This window comes from Pelmatolapia mariae, linkage group LG16_19 (assembly GCF_036321145.2).
Source record: "Pelmatolapia mariae isolate MD_Pm_ZW linkage group LG16_19, Pm_UMD_F_2, whole genome shotgun sequence".
NCBI lineage: Eukaryota > Metazoa > Chordata > Actinopteri > Cichliformes > Cichlidae > Pelmatolapia > Pelmatolapia mariae.
In genome coordinates, this window is record NC_086241.1 from 56,690,487 (window position 1) to 56,703,234 (window position 12,748).

A 12,748-nucleotide genomic window follows, 5' to 3' on the forward strand; every position below is an offset into this window, starting at 1 on the left:
TATTTGTACATATTAACTGGCATCTGCGTGTAGACAGCAGAGAAAGAATTTCATTGTACAGAGAAATGCTTTTTCTTTGCACTGATGACAATAAACGCTTTGAATCTTTGAATCTAAATCAAGGTGAACGCTTCAGTTGTTTAAGAGTATAAAGACATCTTTCATTCATGTGATGATGCACTTAAAGGACAAGTTTGTTTGAGAAGTCTGCTCTGTATTAGAATAGGCTACTAGGAGGAATCTAAAACTTTTTCATACTGCACTTACAAAAATGTACTATTACATTGGCTTATATGGCGTATTTCTAATGGATTTATCAATGGTAAATAATCAGCAAGAACATGGTATGATAATTTGAGGGCTCTGATCAGTAATGTTCTACAGACGGACATAGAGATAATTTCCAAATCTGACAGAGGGGGACAACATGTTCCCATTTTCAAACCCGTCTCTTGGCCCTTTTTGCTAGGATTGTCTGAATTCAATAAAAACAACCACTCCACTGCCTTTGCAGTTTGGGAATTGAGTCAAAGTACACTCAAATTTCACTGTTGTCATTTATCAACAATTGAAAGGATCATAAACAGTAAATAGGAGCATTCTTTTACACTATCCAAGTGGTGCTGATGGTAAAGGGAGCATTGGATGGGCTCTTGGTAACGTGGGATGACACAAGGTTTGGTAAAGCACTTCACCACTTAGCAACAAGAGGCTGAAATGCACTTGTACAGCCATATCCAGAGATGAGAACGTATGAATCACATTGTCAAGTGGGATGGCAAAGTGTATAGTATGAAGATTGGGCTCAAACACTCCGGGCTGGCGCAGAGCGGGAAAAAAAGCTCATGTATACCCAGCAAATTGAAGAGCTTTTAATTGGGTTTTGGAGTGCCCTCAAATCAGAAAAACAAACAGACAGAAGCAGTAACACTCACTTCTTCCTAAGCACTGAGAGGATGCTTCCTGTGCCTTCATGGCCAATCAGCCAAGAGATGTAGTGGAGAGGCTTCACTCTGACGAAAATGAAAAGTAGAAACAAAAAAACATTGATGCAATCCATCTACAATCAGGGGAAAAGCATGGTATCTTTTGGCTGACCTAATTCTATATTTATATAAAGAGACATCAATGCAAATCAAATACATGCATGGGGAAAAAAACAAAACAAAAGAATTTGATGAAATTTCTCTCAAGAGAGGGGAGAGCATTGTGTGACTCTGTGTATATGTTCTGCATGGCGCTCACCTGTAGTATTTCTCCTGAGGAGGAAGAGCCCAGGTGATATTCAGTGCGTGAACTTTCCCGACGGGGACAACTGTGAATGCAAACAGGTGGAGAAACACCATCAAGCACCTGAATTGAACAGACACTCGGCCTGGAGAAGTAAACCTGACATCAGCAGAAAAAGCAAATGGAACCACTGATTTTTTGATTCTGAAACGCATCAACTTGATTATTTTAGAGCTCTTTCCTCTTTCTATTACATATATTTTAAATAAAATTGCATAAAGGCAGCCTATTTTGCATGCTCTTATTTTCGTATGCTAACATTAAACTCTGCCGATTACTCCCAACTGTTCAGCCTTCTATAACACTCCGTTTCCACTATTCTTGGGTCTGTATGTCAGTGATAAATGATAACCCCATTAATGTCATCAAAATTGCTTGTCTAAGAAAGTGGATAAACTGAGCATCAGCAACAAGTCCCCGTACACAATAAAAAACATTTGTACATTCTACTCATTTTCAGTTTTAACTATGTGAAAAACTACTTTAGTAGAGTATAAAAATATGGAGCTGGAAATGAGAACAACAAGTCCCCTTTAAAACTGCAATTTGAATCAGCTTGACAGCCTCGAGTAACTCGTCTCAGCTGACATATTACACATTCTGGTCCTCAGCGGCTCTTTTGAATACATCCGGACTTATTATAAATGTCTTATATGCATCATCACAGGGACTGAGTGAAAGCTGTTTTGGGATTAGTGTCACTTCAAGATGTGAAGTGAATTATTTCTTTGTGCTCAATAACTAGCCAGTTGGCTAATAAGCAGAGAAGCAAAGGATTTCACAGGATGTGTCCCGATCATGTCAGGGCTTCTACTGGCCCAAATGTAGAAGGGAGTAATGGACCCAATGTGCTTGTTCTAAATAAATGGTCTGAAACTGGATATGAGATTTTAAATGAGATAGTATGTTTTTATTAATCATGACAAACTACTCTGGAGACCCCTGGGCTACAAGTCATTGATCTATGGATGACCCCAAAGGTCCCACTTTGAGAACCACTACTTACATAACCTGTTCGGGCTTATTTATATGTGTGAACCTGCCGTTCACCAGATGTGCTTAGAGATAAGGTGTATCAGTACCTCTGTAGAGCTTGCTGAAAGCCGTTGTGTCAAAAGGATCCAGCATATCAGAGAAATCTGGCTTGGGCAAACCACTATAAACACAAAAACAATACCATCACTTAAACAGTTCCAAGACGCAATTAAAGCGACTTCAACCCACCCTTATGTTTTAAGTAACATAGAAAACAGTTAATGGAAAAGGTTTCAAGTATAAGATTGAGGATGGATGTCTCCAATTACTGTTTACACAATCGGGGAAGTAATAGCACATTATTTCTGTCAGGCAGAGCTATAAAATCCTTTCATTCATTTAAAGCTTGATGAAAATTAATTTAGTTCATCTAAAGAAGTTAAAGTCACTTCAGGCAATTTTATAAGGATAGATGTGAGCATGTGGAAATGTAATCCTTTAATTGAAATGAAAGCCTTAAAAACTGGAGGTTATGTGGTTTTTATGTGTGTAACAGTGACACTGATTCACTAAAAAAAGGTTCTGCAATGACTCATAAAGCATACGGAAGCTGTGCAGCAAAAAAAACAAACATAAAAAAACACTAATTCAGCTCAGCTCCGCTTTAGGGAGAAGAGATCCCTTCCAGGTGCATAATTTTGAAGAAGAAAAAAAAGCATCTGAGATGAAGAAAGCGGAGAAAGAGATGGTAAAAAGGCTTGACATTTACATTTGAGCAAAGGATATTGAGACTCAATCTATATAGCGCCAGCTTCTCATCACAGCAACTGAGAGCCTCTTCTTGAATACTCACTTGTTAGGCACCTTGCTGAAGATCTCTCTGACCCACTCCTCCAGAGTGTCCAGCTTCTCTAAAGGACGCAGTGAGTGAAGGAGGATAAATTAGACTTTGAGTGTGTTTCAATTATTCTGGCTGAAAACAACTGAGATTTGGGAAGAAGTCAGTGCAGTAACGATACATACTAAAATGCCTGCTTTAAAAGAAACTATGTTACAGTGTGGCTTTACATGCTTTAATTTAATGCTAAAATGTAAATGAAAATTCACGACTTTCTGTGTTTCCAACTAAATAAGGTAGAGACTTATTAGTTTTTAATTACTGCTAATGCAAACAAACTATAAGCCTACATTTAGAGCTTTTACATTATTGTATAATGAGATGCAGCTTTTGTATTTTGCATTGCAGCCTTTTTTTTTTTTAACAAACATTTTAATGTATAGCATGGTTAATTTAATTGTGACAGCTTTTTCCTATGCATGTTTCAAATTACTAAATGGAAGTCAAACAAAATGACGCAAAGTTGTTTTTCAAGACTACAGTAAATAATTTTAATTCAATAACAAAGGAGCAATTGTTTACAATGTTCTTCTTTATTCTTTATCCCTTCTTTTGTGCCAAGTCAACAATTAGTTCACACTGTTGCCTCACAGCAAGATGGTTACTGGTTCGAACTTGCCGGCCAGCTGGGGCCTTTCTGTGCTCTCTCTATGCTTCTATGAGTTCTCTCCGGGTACTCTGGCTTCCTCACACAGCCCAAAGACAAGCTTGTTAACTGGTGATTCTAAATTGGTTGTAAGTCTGAATTTGAGCATGAATGGTCGTCTGTTTCTCTGTGTTGGCCCTGCAACAGGCTGGCAACCTCGCCCTATGACAGTTAGGTTGAGCACCAACTCCCCTGTGACTCTGAACCAGATAAGCAGTCAAGAAAATAGATGCATGGATGGATTCTTTAATGAAACATGATGTAAAAACCAGGTAGGATTGTTCAGCTGGGCTTCAAAACAGATGTTTCCCCTTGCTGATATGGAAGCTCCTAAAAACAGCTTTTTCAGACAACACCGATCGATATTATAAGCAAAAATCCTATGGCCTATAGGTTGAAAATGTTTAACCGCACTCTCTGGTCAGATGCCTGAGGTTAATTTCACCTCTGAACACAACCGGAATGATTAGTGCAATGTAGTGACATCATAATGACCTAATGCACACAGGTGCACGCATATATTACAGCACCAAGCAAGTCAAAGCGCTAGAGGTGAACAAAAAATTGAAGTGAGCGAAAAGAGAAAAAAAAGGTGCAATTTTATGAATATTATAAAACCTTGCAAAGAAAGGTGTCTTCAATCTTCAGCAGTTTGATGCTTCATCATTTTCCAACAGAAATGATGGTTATAAATATTTCCGGTTGTTTTACTCCAATTAGCGATCTACTATAACACCTTTGCATCCCTCTACACTGGCAGAATCTTAGAAGACAACACAAGAGGTGCAACAAGAGTGAATTTTACTGAGGGCGAGTAAGTGTTTCATGAGGATGGCATTTCTCAGCACCAAATGTCAACACTTCATCATTTTACTTGTATGCTGTAGTTAATTAGCTGAGTGATATTTTCTGTGAAACCAAGAAAATGTATTAGATACTTTGTATGTGACTTTGTTTTGAGTAATACAGCAATTTGAGCTGATTCGGGAATGATTATCTACAGTTGGCTGAACATGGATGAAGTGGATCCTTATTCGAGATAATGATCGTCTGAATTTTTGATTAATCCACAGATTGCTTTTTCAATGAATCGGTTCGTTTGGTGTATGAAATTATTGAAACCAATTACATTTCTGTCAATCTACTAATCGGCTAGTTCTTGATGCATAATAAATGGGACCGATTGTCCTGACCTTTTGACTGCACAGCCAGAGTCATGTAGTGGGCAGAGTAGTATTTCTTCCAGAAGGCACGCAGCCGCTTATACACATTGATCTTCATTCTTTTGGGCTCCTGCTTCAGTGTCTCCGCATTCCCTGGTATTGTGACAAGTTAACAATCAAGTGACAAACATAATACATGACAGAGAGAAGCCCTAACACATGCAGGGATATGAGAAGGCAGGTAAACTGGTGCAGGTTTCAGCTCTCCTGTTTGTTATTGCTGAACATACCCCAAGGAGGCCCTGCGTGTATTATTTGTCCCAGCGGTTGTTTTTACTAACTCACCCCAGCAGAACTTGCCCATAGGGTGTCCAGGTTTGGCCAGACTGCCAAATAGCATCTCCTTCCTGTGGGAGTCAGATGGCTTAGCCAGCTGGTACTCTGATAGACAGACGGAGGGACACAGGAAAAGGTAAGATGGGAGAAAAAGACAAATGTCTATGGTGATAAAAAGAGCTCTGCGCAGAAAACGCACTAAAACACTTTATAAGAACCAGTATTAATTTCTCAGAATGCAGGAGTGATGCACATAGGCACCAAGACCCACCACTGTCAACAGCCTCCACTTCCCTGTCAATGGCATCCCGAATCATCAGGGGGCAGATGAAGAACTGTGCCCACCTGAGAACAACAAGACAAAGCAGTAATGTTCAGAGGCAGACAGAGCACACATCAGACATAAACAATCAGATGTAGATGGACACACATGACAAACAACGTCCAATTTATATCCAAGTGCACACCATGATCCACACTACATCTATCGGCCTTTGAGATCTAAATATATGACATTCAATTTTCACTATTCTTACTTCATATCACTTACTTTATACATCCACACTGTTTAGATTGAACTAAACCCATAATTTAACTAAAACATGGAGCGACATCAGACATACCAGTGGTTTAAATTTAACTTTAAAGTTTTAAGTTATTACTAAAATAGGATTTAGGCATAATTTAAATTAAAACTGGCAGTGTCCAAAAGCATTTCCTTCATCTCTTACTTGACACTATAATTACCAGGTAAGTACGTCCCTTTGATTCACCCGTTCAGTTTATGAATTCTGCTTGCTAACCAAATTTGATATGGTTAGCTGATAACTTGCCACACCACCTTCTGATCAAAATAAGGTCATTTCTGGCAACATTTGGACACAACGGTTTAATGGCAGTCAAAACTGCAATAGTGAGGTTTCAAAATGTAGAGTCCACAAACCCATGGATGATGTCTCGGTGGCTATTTCCACAAAGCAAAAATGTTAGGACTTAGGACTCCGTTGCTTCATATGAGTTTATATTCTCCTTTTTCTTGTTTCTGGCTTGTGTTTACCTGTAAATCATCACCAGCTCGTAAGGATGACTGCTCGAAAAAATAAGATAACAACCAAAAAACAAAAAAGCCCAACTGACTCCTAACCTGTCAAGAGCCTCTTTGAAGTTTTTCCTCTGAATGTCAAACTGGAAGATGGTCCTCTCACAGTCCGTGGAGGCATTGTCGCTCCCACCGTGCTTCTTGAGGAAAGCATCAAAGCCGTTTTCTGATGGATACTTCTCACTGCCCATGAACACCACTGGGCAACAACGAAATCACAGTAATGGTGAAAAGAGAGAAGGGATTACAAATCATCAAAAAAAAGGAATCCAAAGAAAATAATCTATTAAAGCTACTTGCACGATGTGTCTTTTGTGCTTTTCTTATTTATGTGGACAATGAGACAAATGCAGACAATAACACATCACATTTCTGGCTCAGCTTTAATAGAATTTTGATAACTCTGTCTCAGATGAAGCCGCGTGCATAACTCTAAATAGTGCCGGGAATATTTGGTGACAGCATGAGAAAAGGTTTCCTTTCAGAATGATCATTTGGAAACAATGTTCAACAATCACAATTGGTGGAGGAGACAGATAGCAATTTCTCTGCTGACAGTAGCATCAATAGATTGGATTGCAATTCTGAAGTTATGTGGCATTTTGTGCAAGCCTAGCTTCTTTTTTTTTCCCCCAACTGAAAAATATCTTGCTTGCTTCCTCATAGTGAATGCAGTGATTTCTTGCCTTATTCTTGTAGGTGAGGTAAAGTTAATCTGCCAACAAGGCAAGGTAGACATTAACCCACAGGCCCCAGATTTCCAGGAGCCCCAAAACCCCACGAACAGTGTAGCATCACTTGGTTGGTAGTAAATTAATTATTTGCACCTCACATTCTAAGACTTTCCTTATGCAGGAATACATTAATTTTTGCTTATATTATGTATAGGAGTTTAAAAAAAGGGACATTCAGCAGGAGAAAGCTGCAAATGTTCAAAAGCAACTGGTATACAACAATCTTTGCTGGATTGTTTGGTGTTTACTGTATCTTGGGATACATTATTATGCATTCTATGTAGTAAATGGGCATTTGTAAGTGATGAGTTAGATGCATAATGCACAGAGAGCAGGAGGAAAAGTGGGTCAAATGGAGCCTGAAAACTAATTTTTTGCCCTGTGGCCCCACAGTGGGTGGATCTGGTCCCTCTGGAGATGGATATTTTGGGAAATGTCACATATTGTTAACTGATACTGAACGAGACAAAATAGGCTAAGAGGCACACTAAATAATTAAAACAAACTACACAAGGATGTATTTAAAATTAGGATGTGTGATAGGAAACATTGAAAACATATCTGAGGATGTATCTGGGGATGGAGAAACCACTGAATTAAAGAACAATGAAAACTTTTTTTTTTTTAAAAGATGACAATACTTGTCTACTGGATTAATTACTCACTGTGTTCCAGAAAGTGAGCTAGGCCGGGGAGATCGCTGGGGTCACTGAAGCTGCCCACACCAACACACAACGCTGCCGCAGACTGAAACACAGGATATCGAGGCATATCTGAGTCTGGCATTGCACTTCAGGGAAAACTTGAATGATACTCTGTTTATCTTGCTGCCAAAAAAGGCCATAAAGACAGAAACCAATGTAATAAAGTACTGAGACGCAGACCACAAAATTGTTGAGTTTGATAGTTTTATGGCCTTAGCTGACAATATCAAAAACTAATCTTATCTTTTAAATGCCAAAAGCAATATATGAAAAGAACTTTCAGGTACAGACATGTTTAAAGTAGTGTTAGCTCCAGATGCTTACTGTACTGGGGTAGCCTTCTAGGATTAACAGAACAAAATAGTTCTGATTTATCTAATACTGGGCATTAGTGGAGACCCTCCAATCATCCACCATCTGAAACAAGCCCATATAACACCTCTGATGCATAATTATAAGGTAAAGATGCAACAACAATGCAGAGAAAACACAGAAAACCCCAACAATCACATGACCCCCTATGAGCAAGCGTTTTAGCGACAGTGGGAAGGAAAAACTCCATTTTAACAGGAAGAAACATCCAGCATAATCATGCTCAGGGTGGAGCAGCCATCTGCCGCGACTGGTTGGCATGAGGGGAGGAAGACAAGACAACGACAAGCTGTAGACGAGAGCCAGAGATTAATAATAATAACTAATGATTAAATGCAGAGAGGTGCATAAACGCATATATGTATGTGGCTTAGAGACCAGCCACATACATAGTTTGCTAAAGGCAGAGGAATTGAGAAATCATAGGGATTTGCACGTCATAAAGGCAAATATTCATTCATCTCTCCACCTACAGACTCAAAATTTAAACTATCACAACTATTTTTTATCATTTGAGAAGGCGTGCCTTCACCAAGAAGTGAAAATACAAAGGAAAGAAACACCTCGATCATCTCCTGAAATTAAGTCAAGGATTTAACACACCCAACCTAACACAGTGCATTAACATGCTTATTCATTCCGATATTGTCGCAATTACTTATTATCAGCAGATTAGACACGCGAACCTCACATCTACAGAGAGCTGTCAACAACAACATCCAGCTAGCGTTAGTCTTGTTTTCTAAAACTCACACTTTGATAAAGACTTTGATTACATTCTCACATCATATGATAGTTTATTCGTCAACTGTCCCAATCCAACAAAGTTAGAGCCACTTCAAAGAAAGTTAACAGCAGCTAATAGCAGCTAACAGAGACCAACAGGAGCTTCACTGACTCATCGATTTGTATCGGACTCCTTTCACAAAGTTTTACAGCCTCCTCCAGAGTAAATAGATGTGGACACCTGGCGTATTGACAGCTGAGGTAAACAGAGGACCGACACCCTATACTCACTGCAGATGAACCCCAGCCAGGGTTGTCTGTCTTACAGCGGCCACTGTAGCTAAGATTATACACTTGAATCGGGAGTGGAAAGAAAACAGAATTCAGTAGATTGCAATCTACTGACATCTAGTGGTGAGATTTTACACATTGTAGCTTTAAGCCAACTTTCTCGTCATTGGTTCGTATCTGCAAAAGGAGGTTTGAACATCGGGTGGGTGGAGCTTCTGAGCGTTGAGATATCCACCCCAACTTTTATGTTATTAAAATACTTTTCAAATGTGCAATATTGCCATTGTTTTGACAGTGAGTACTGCAGGGCGTGAGCAAAGTCTTTCTACTTTAAAGCTTGTAAAAAATTCAAACTTGTCTTTATTTTCTTAGAAGAGATAATGATAAAACTAAAGTGTGTTTTTTAAAATATTTTGTTGACTCTATTTACATATAGGGGATTTTCACAAGCTTCACTGAAGAGGTATGTACCACCCTGCTAGATCTCTTGCACCTCTTTTGCGTTACCCCACCATGGAAAATTTTCTAGATCTGCCACTGATCATATATAAAAACAGCTGTCTGAAACAAAGCATTTAGTGCAGTCTCAAGCCTGAGCACATACCCTGAACTCTAAATATTTGAAACTCTGGCTGTATTTCATCAGAGTATTAACCACTGTAACATGTTGCAGAAAATATAGAAGAGCATAAAAGATGCACCTTAAATAGTTTGTGGAGTAATGGTGTCACTAGTTTTTTTACATTATTTCAAACAGTGTAGTTTTACAAAACATAAATAAAGTCTATATGAAATCCTCTCTTGTTTCCTGTACCTGTTTCTCTGCATTTCCTTTCTTCTTTTTCCCCTCATTGTAATCATCTTCATCATCGCTGCCCTCATCTTCGTCATCTTCCTCAGACCCATCCTCTGATCCATCTTCAGATTCATCATCGTCCTCCTCCTCCTCTTCTTCTTCGCCTTCATCTGACTCTCCATCTTCTGTCAGTCCACTGTAATCTGAGATGAGCAGAGCTCGCAGCCCGTTTTCTAACACAATGTACCTGAGGAGAGTAAAGTCAAAGGTGAGATAACACAAGGAGAAGCACTGTGGTATCATTTGAGTTTTAGAGCCTTCATTGCTTTTTCTTAACAGCTTAACAGTTATCCCTTTGCAGACTGTATCTTATACCCTTTCAGCCCTTCTTGTGCTATGCTTTTTCACAGCAAATATTCCATCCATGCCCCACAGAGGCCTGAGGCACTGGTCTGTGCTTAAAGCATGAAATCATCCCATCAGACTACAATAATATTGCACTGATCCAGCTGGATGGGAGGCTCAATATCATTTTTGGATCTGGGTTAGTGGATCTGGGTCGTTTTGTCAGCACTTTCACAGTCATGAATGCAGAACTTTAGCAAGATGTATTTCATTACACATGAAATCCTATTAATACCTTCGAGTGAGAATAACATACATAATAGAAAAGATAAATCATGTAACTTTTCCTTTTTTTTTAAACAGTATACTGAATTATTCAAATCCTCATGGGAATCTGGTAGGAATGCTTGACTGTGCGGTAGAAGAGGGGTTTTTTTTTTAGGGTTTTTTTTTACCTGTACTGTTTGGGGTCACTGGGTGATTTGATGATCTCTCTGTCACCGACATTATCCTCAGCTTCCCCTCCTCTTCCCGAGTCCCCGGCAGCCTGAATTTCCTCCCGGGACGCCGGCTCTGTAGCTTCTGCTGAAGCTCCCACTTGGACCGAGCCCGGAGAGTCAACCGCCGGGGCGTTTCTTGACTTGTTTGTTTGCGGCATCCTCGGCAGAGATGACGAGACTCTGGCACTGCAGGCTGACAGCCAGGGGCGACCACAAACAACAGGACAAGTCGCTGTCAACGGCAATTTACTCCTTAGCGCGGCAGCACACCGTGTAAGCCTGGACAGAGCAATGATGAAGACCTGACATACGAGTGTGGGGGAGAAAAAACAAAGCTAAAGTTCAGCGCTCTGCGTCTAAAACAACACAGATTAACTAAGACTCTCGCTGTGGCGTGGGCCTATAGATGTGAAACTGACCTGTCACACACAAACACCGGCTAGCCAGCGCCCACAATACAGCTATTCATACAACTGTCTGGTGGTTTCGCTCTATTCAGCTGGATGTCAGCTAAAATCCGACCCTGTCTCACCAGCCCGCAGCGAAACCTGAACCTATCATCTCACAGACCACCAAGAGCAAGTGGACATTTGAGAGGAAACACGAGTGAGAGAGGAAGGATTTAATGTTAACAAGCCGTGTCTGGTTCTGTTAGAAGTCTGTTTGACACAAACCAAAAAAAGCCGGAGTGTTTATTTTTTAATCTACTTCTTCTTTTTTTTCTTTTTAGAAATACTTCACGAAGCCGGTCAAAAACAATGAAGCCATACCTCTCTCTGCCGACAACAGAAGGGCCTCGGTGCCTGCGAATGTCCCCCACAGCAACAACGAGTGCTGTGATTTGCTGAGAGGAAGACGCGCTGAACTATGACGGCCGGTGATTGGCTCTGGGGATAAGGAGGGGTGGTTTGGGTGTTAACACGTGTGCGCTGAGCAGTCAGGAGCGGTTACGTTGTGACAAGATTCAGGCCCTGGACGGGCAACGACAGGCAGCCACCTGGATGCAAACAGACATCTGTTTATGATTGTGACCAGTAGATTGATAATATATCTTACCGGCCGCTTGTCATAACAGGTAAATGTCTTAGTTTCTCATCTCCTCAGGCAACATGAACTCTCAGAGCTCTTTGAAGTGAATGCTGTCTTGTCAGCTAGTGACATAATAATAGTATCTGTACTTCAGAAAAACTGCCTCACCACACAGGTTGCACTTGTGAAGTCTTCACATATGGATCATTGGGTTAGGGGCCGCTAGGTGGCAGGCACAGGCCACGGGGGATAGGGGGCGGGCGGGGGGGATTTACTCCAGATCCTTGAGGTTTATCTAGCTTTAAGACTTCCATTAGAGGACTATCCTTTAGTGTTGTTTTCATCAAATGCCAAGAGCTTTTAGGATGTGCATTAATGCATTCAGCACATTTGCAGGGAGATATTTACCACAACAGATGAGAAGATAACAAGAGGAAAAAAAGAAAGTTTTATTTCCCCACATTACAGTATTTGGGTATGTTAACAAAAAGACCTAAAGTGAGGGTTTACTGAATTAGTCTAATATACCTTTACTTCAAACGTTATGTCACAGTCAAAGAGTTAAAAGCATCATCCTATGAATAAGCCACGTTGACATTTGTCCAGCGCTCCTCCTCAGCCTTCACTCAGCAGCGTGTTGGCATTTCCCCCCCTCCGCTGTGCCAATATGTCCTCCCCCTCACTCACCAACTCTCTCTTTTCCTCCCTGTCTGAAGCCAATCTGATTTGCCCCTGGGCTTCTGTCGGCAGAAAGAGGTGATAAACACCGCAACCATGACAACCGGCGAGCCAGACACACGCCTGAGTTCCTGGATCCTAATGGCTTCACTTGGCATCCTCTCCT

General features: G+C 40.4%; 1 protein-coding gene across 4 annotated transcripts in view; it reads right to left on the bottom strand.

Moving 5' to 3' along the window:
- Positions 1–11,687, bottom strand: part of LOC134645007 (nardilysin-like) — a 28,265-nt gene extending 16,578 nt beyond the window's left edge. The window contains exons 1-12 of one of the 4 annotated variants that reach the window (XM_063498223.1): positions 11,646–11,687; positions 10,831–11,177; positions 10,049–10,277; positions 7,807–7,888; positions 6,453–6,606; positions 5,580–5,653; positions 5,318–5,413; positions 5,003–5,125; positions 3,119–3,176; positions 2,373–2,446; positions 1,246–1,315; positions 936–1,013 (exon numbers count right to left, since the gene is read on the bottom strand). In XM_063498223.1, the coding sequence (XP_063354293.1) occupies positions 936–1,013; positions 1,246–1,315; positions 2,373–2,446; positions 3,119–3,176; positions 5,003–5,125; positions 5,318–5,413; positions 5,580–5,653; positions 6,453–6,606; positions 7,807–7,888; positions 10,049–10,277; positions 10,831–11,033 (1,241 nt within the window). In that variant the 5' untranslated portion in view covers positions 11,034–11,177; positions 11,646–11,687. Of the gene's footprint in view, positions 1–935; positions 1,014–1,245; positions 1,316–2,372; positions 2,447–3,118; positions 3,177–5,002; positions 5,126–5,317; positions 5,414–5,579; positions 5,654–6,452; positions 6,607–7,806; positions 7,889–10,048; positions 10,278–10,830; positions 11,178–11,294; positions 11,591–11,645 lie in introns of those variants that run through there. The other 3 variants (XM_063498225.1, XM_063498226.1, XM_063498224.1) reach the window with 3 other exon arrangements.
- Positions 11,688–12,748: the final 1,061 nt, after the last annotated feature.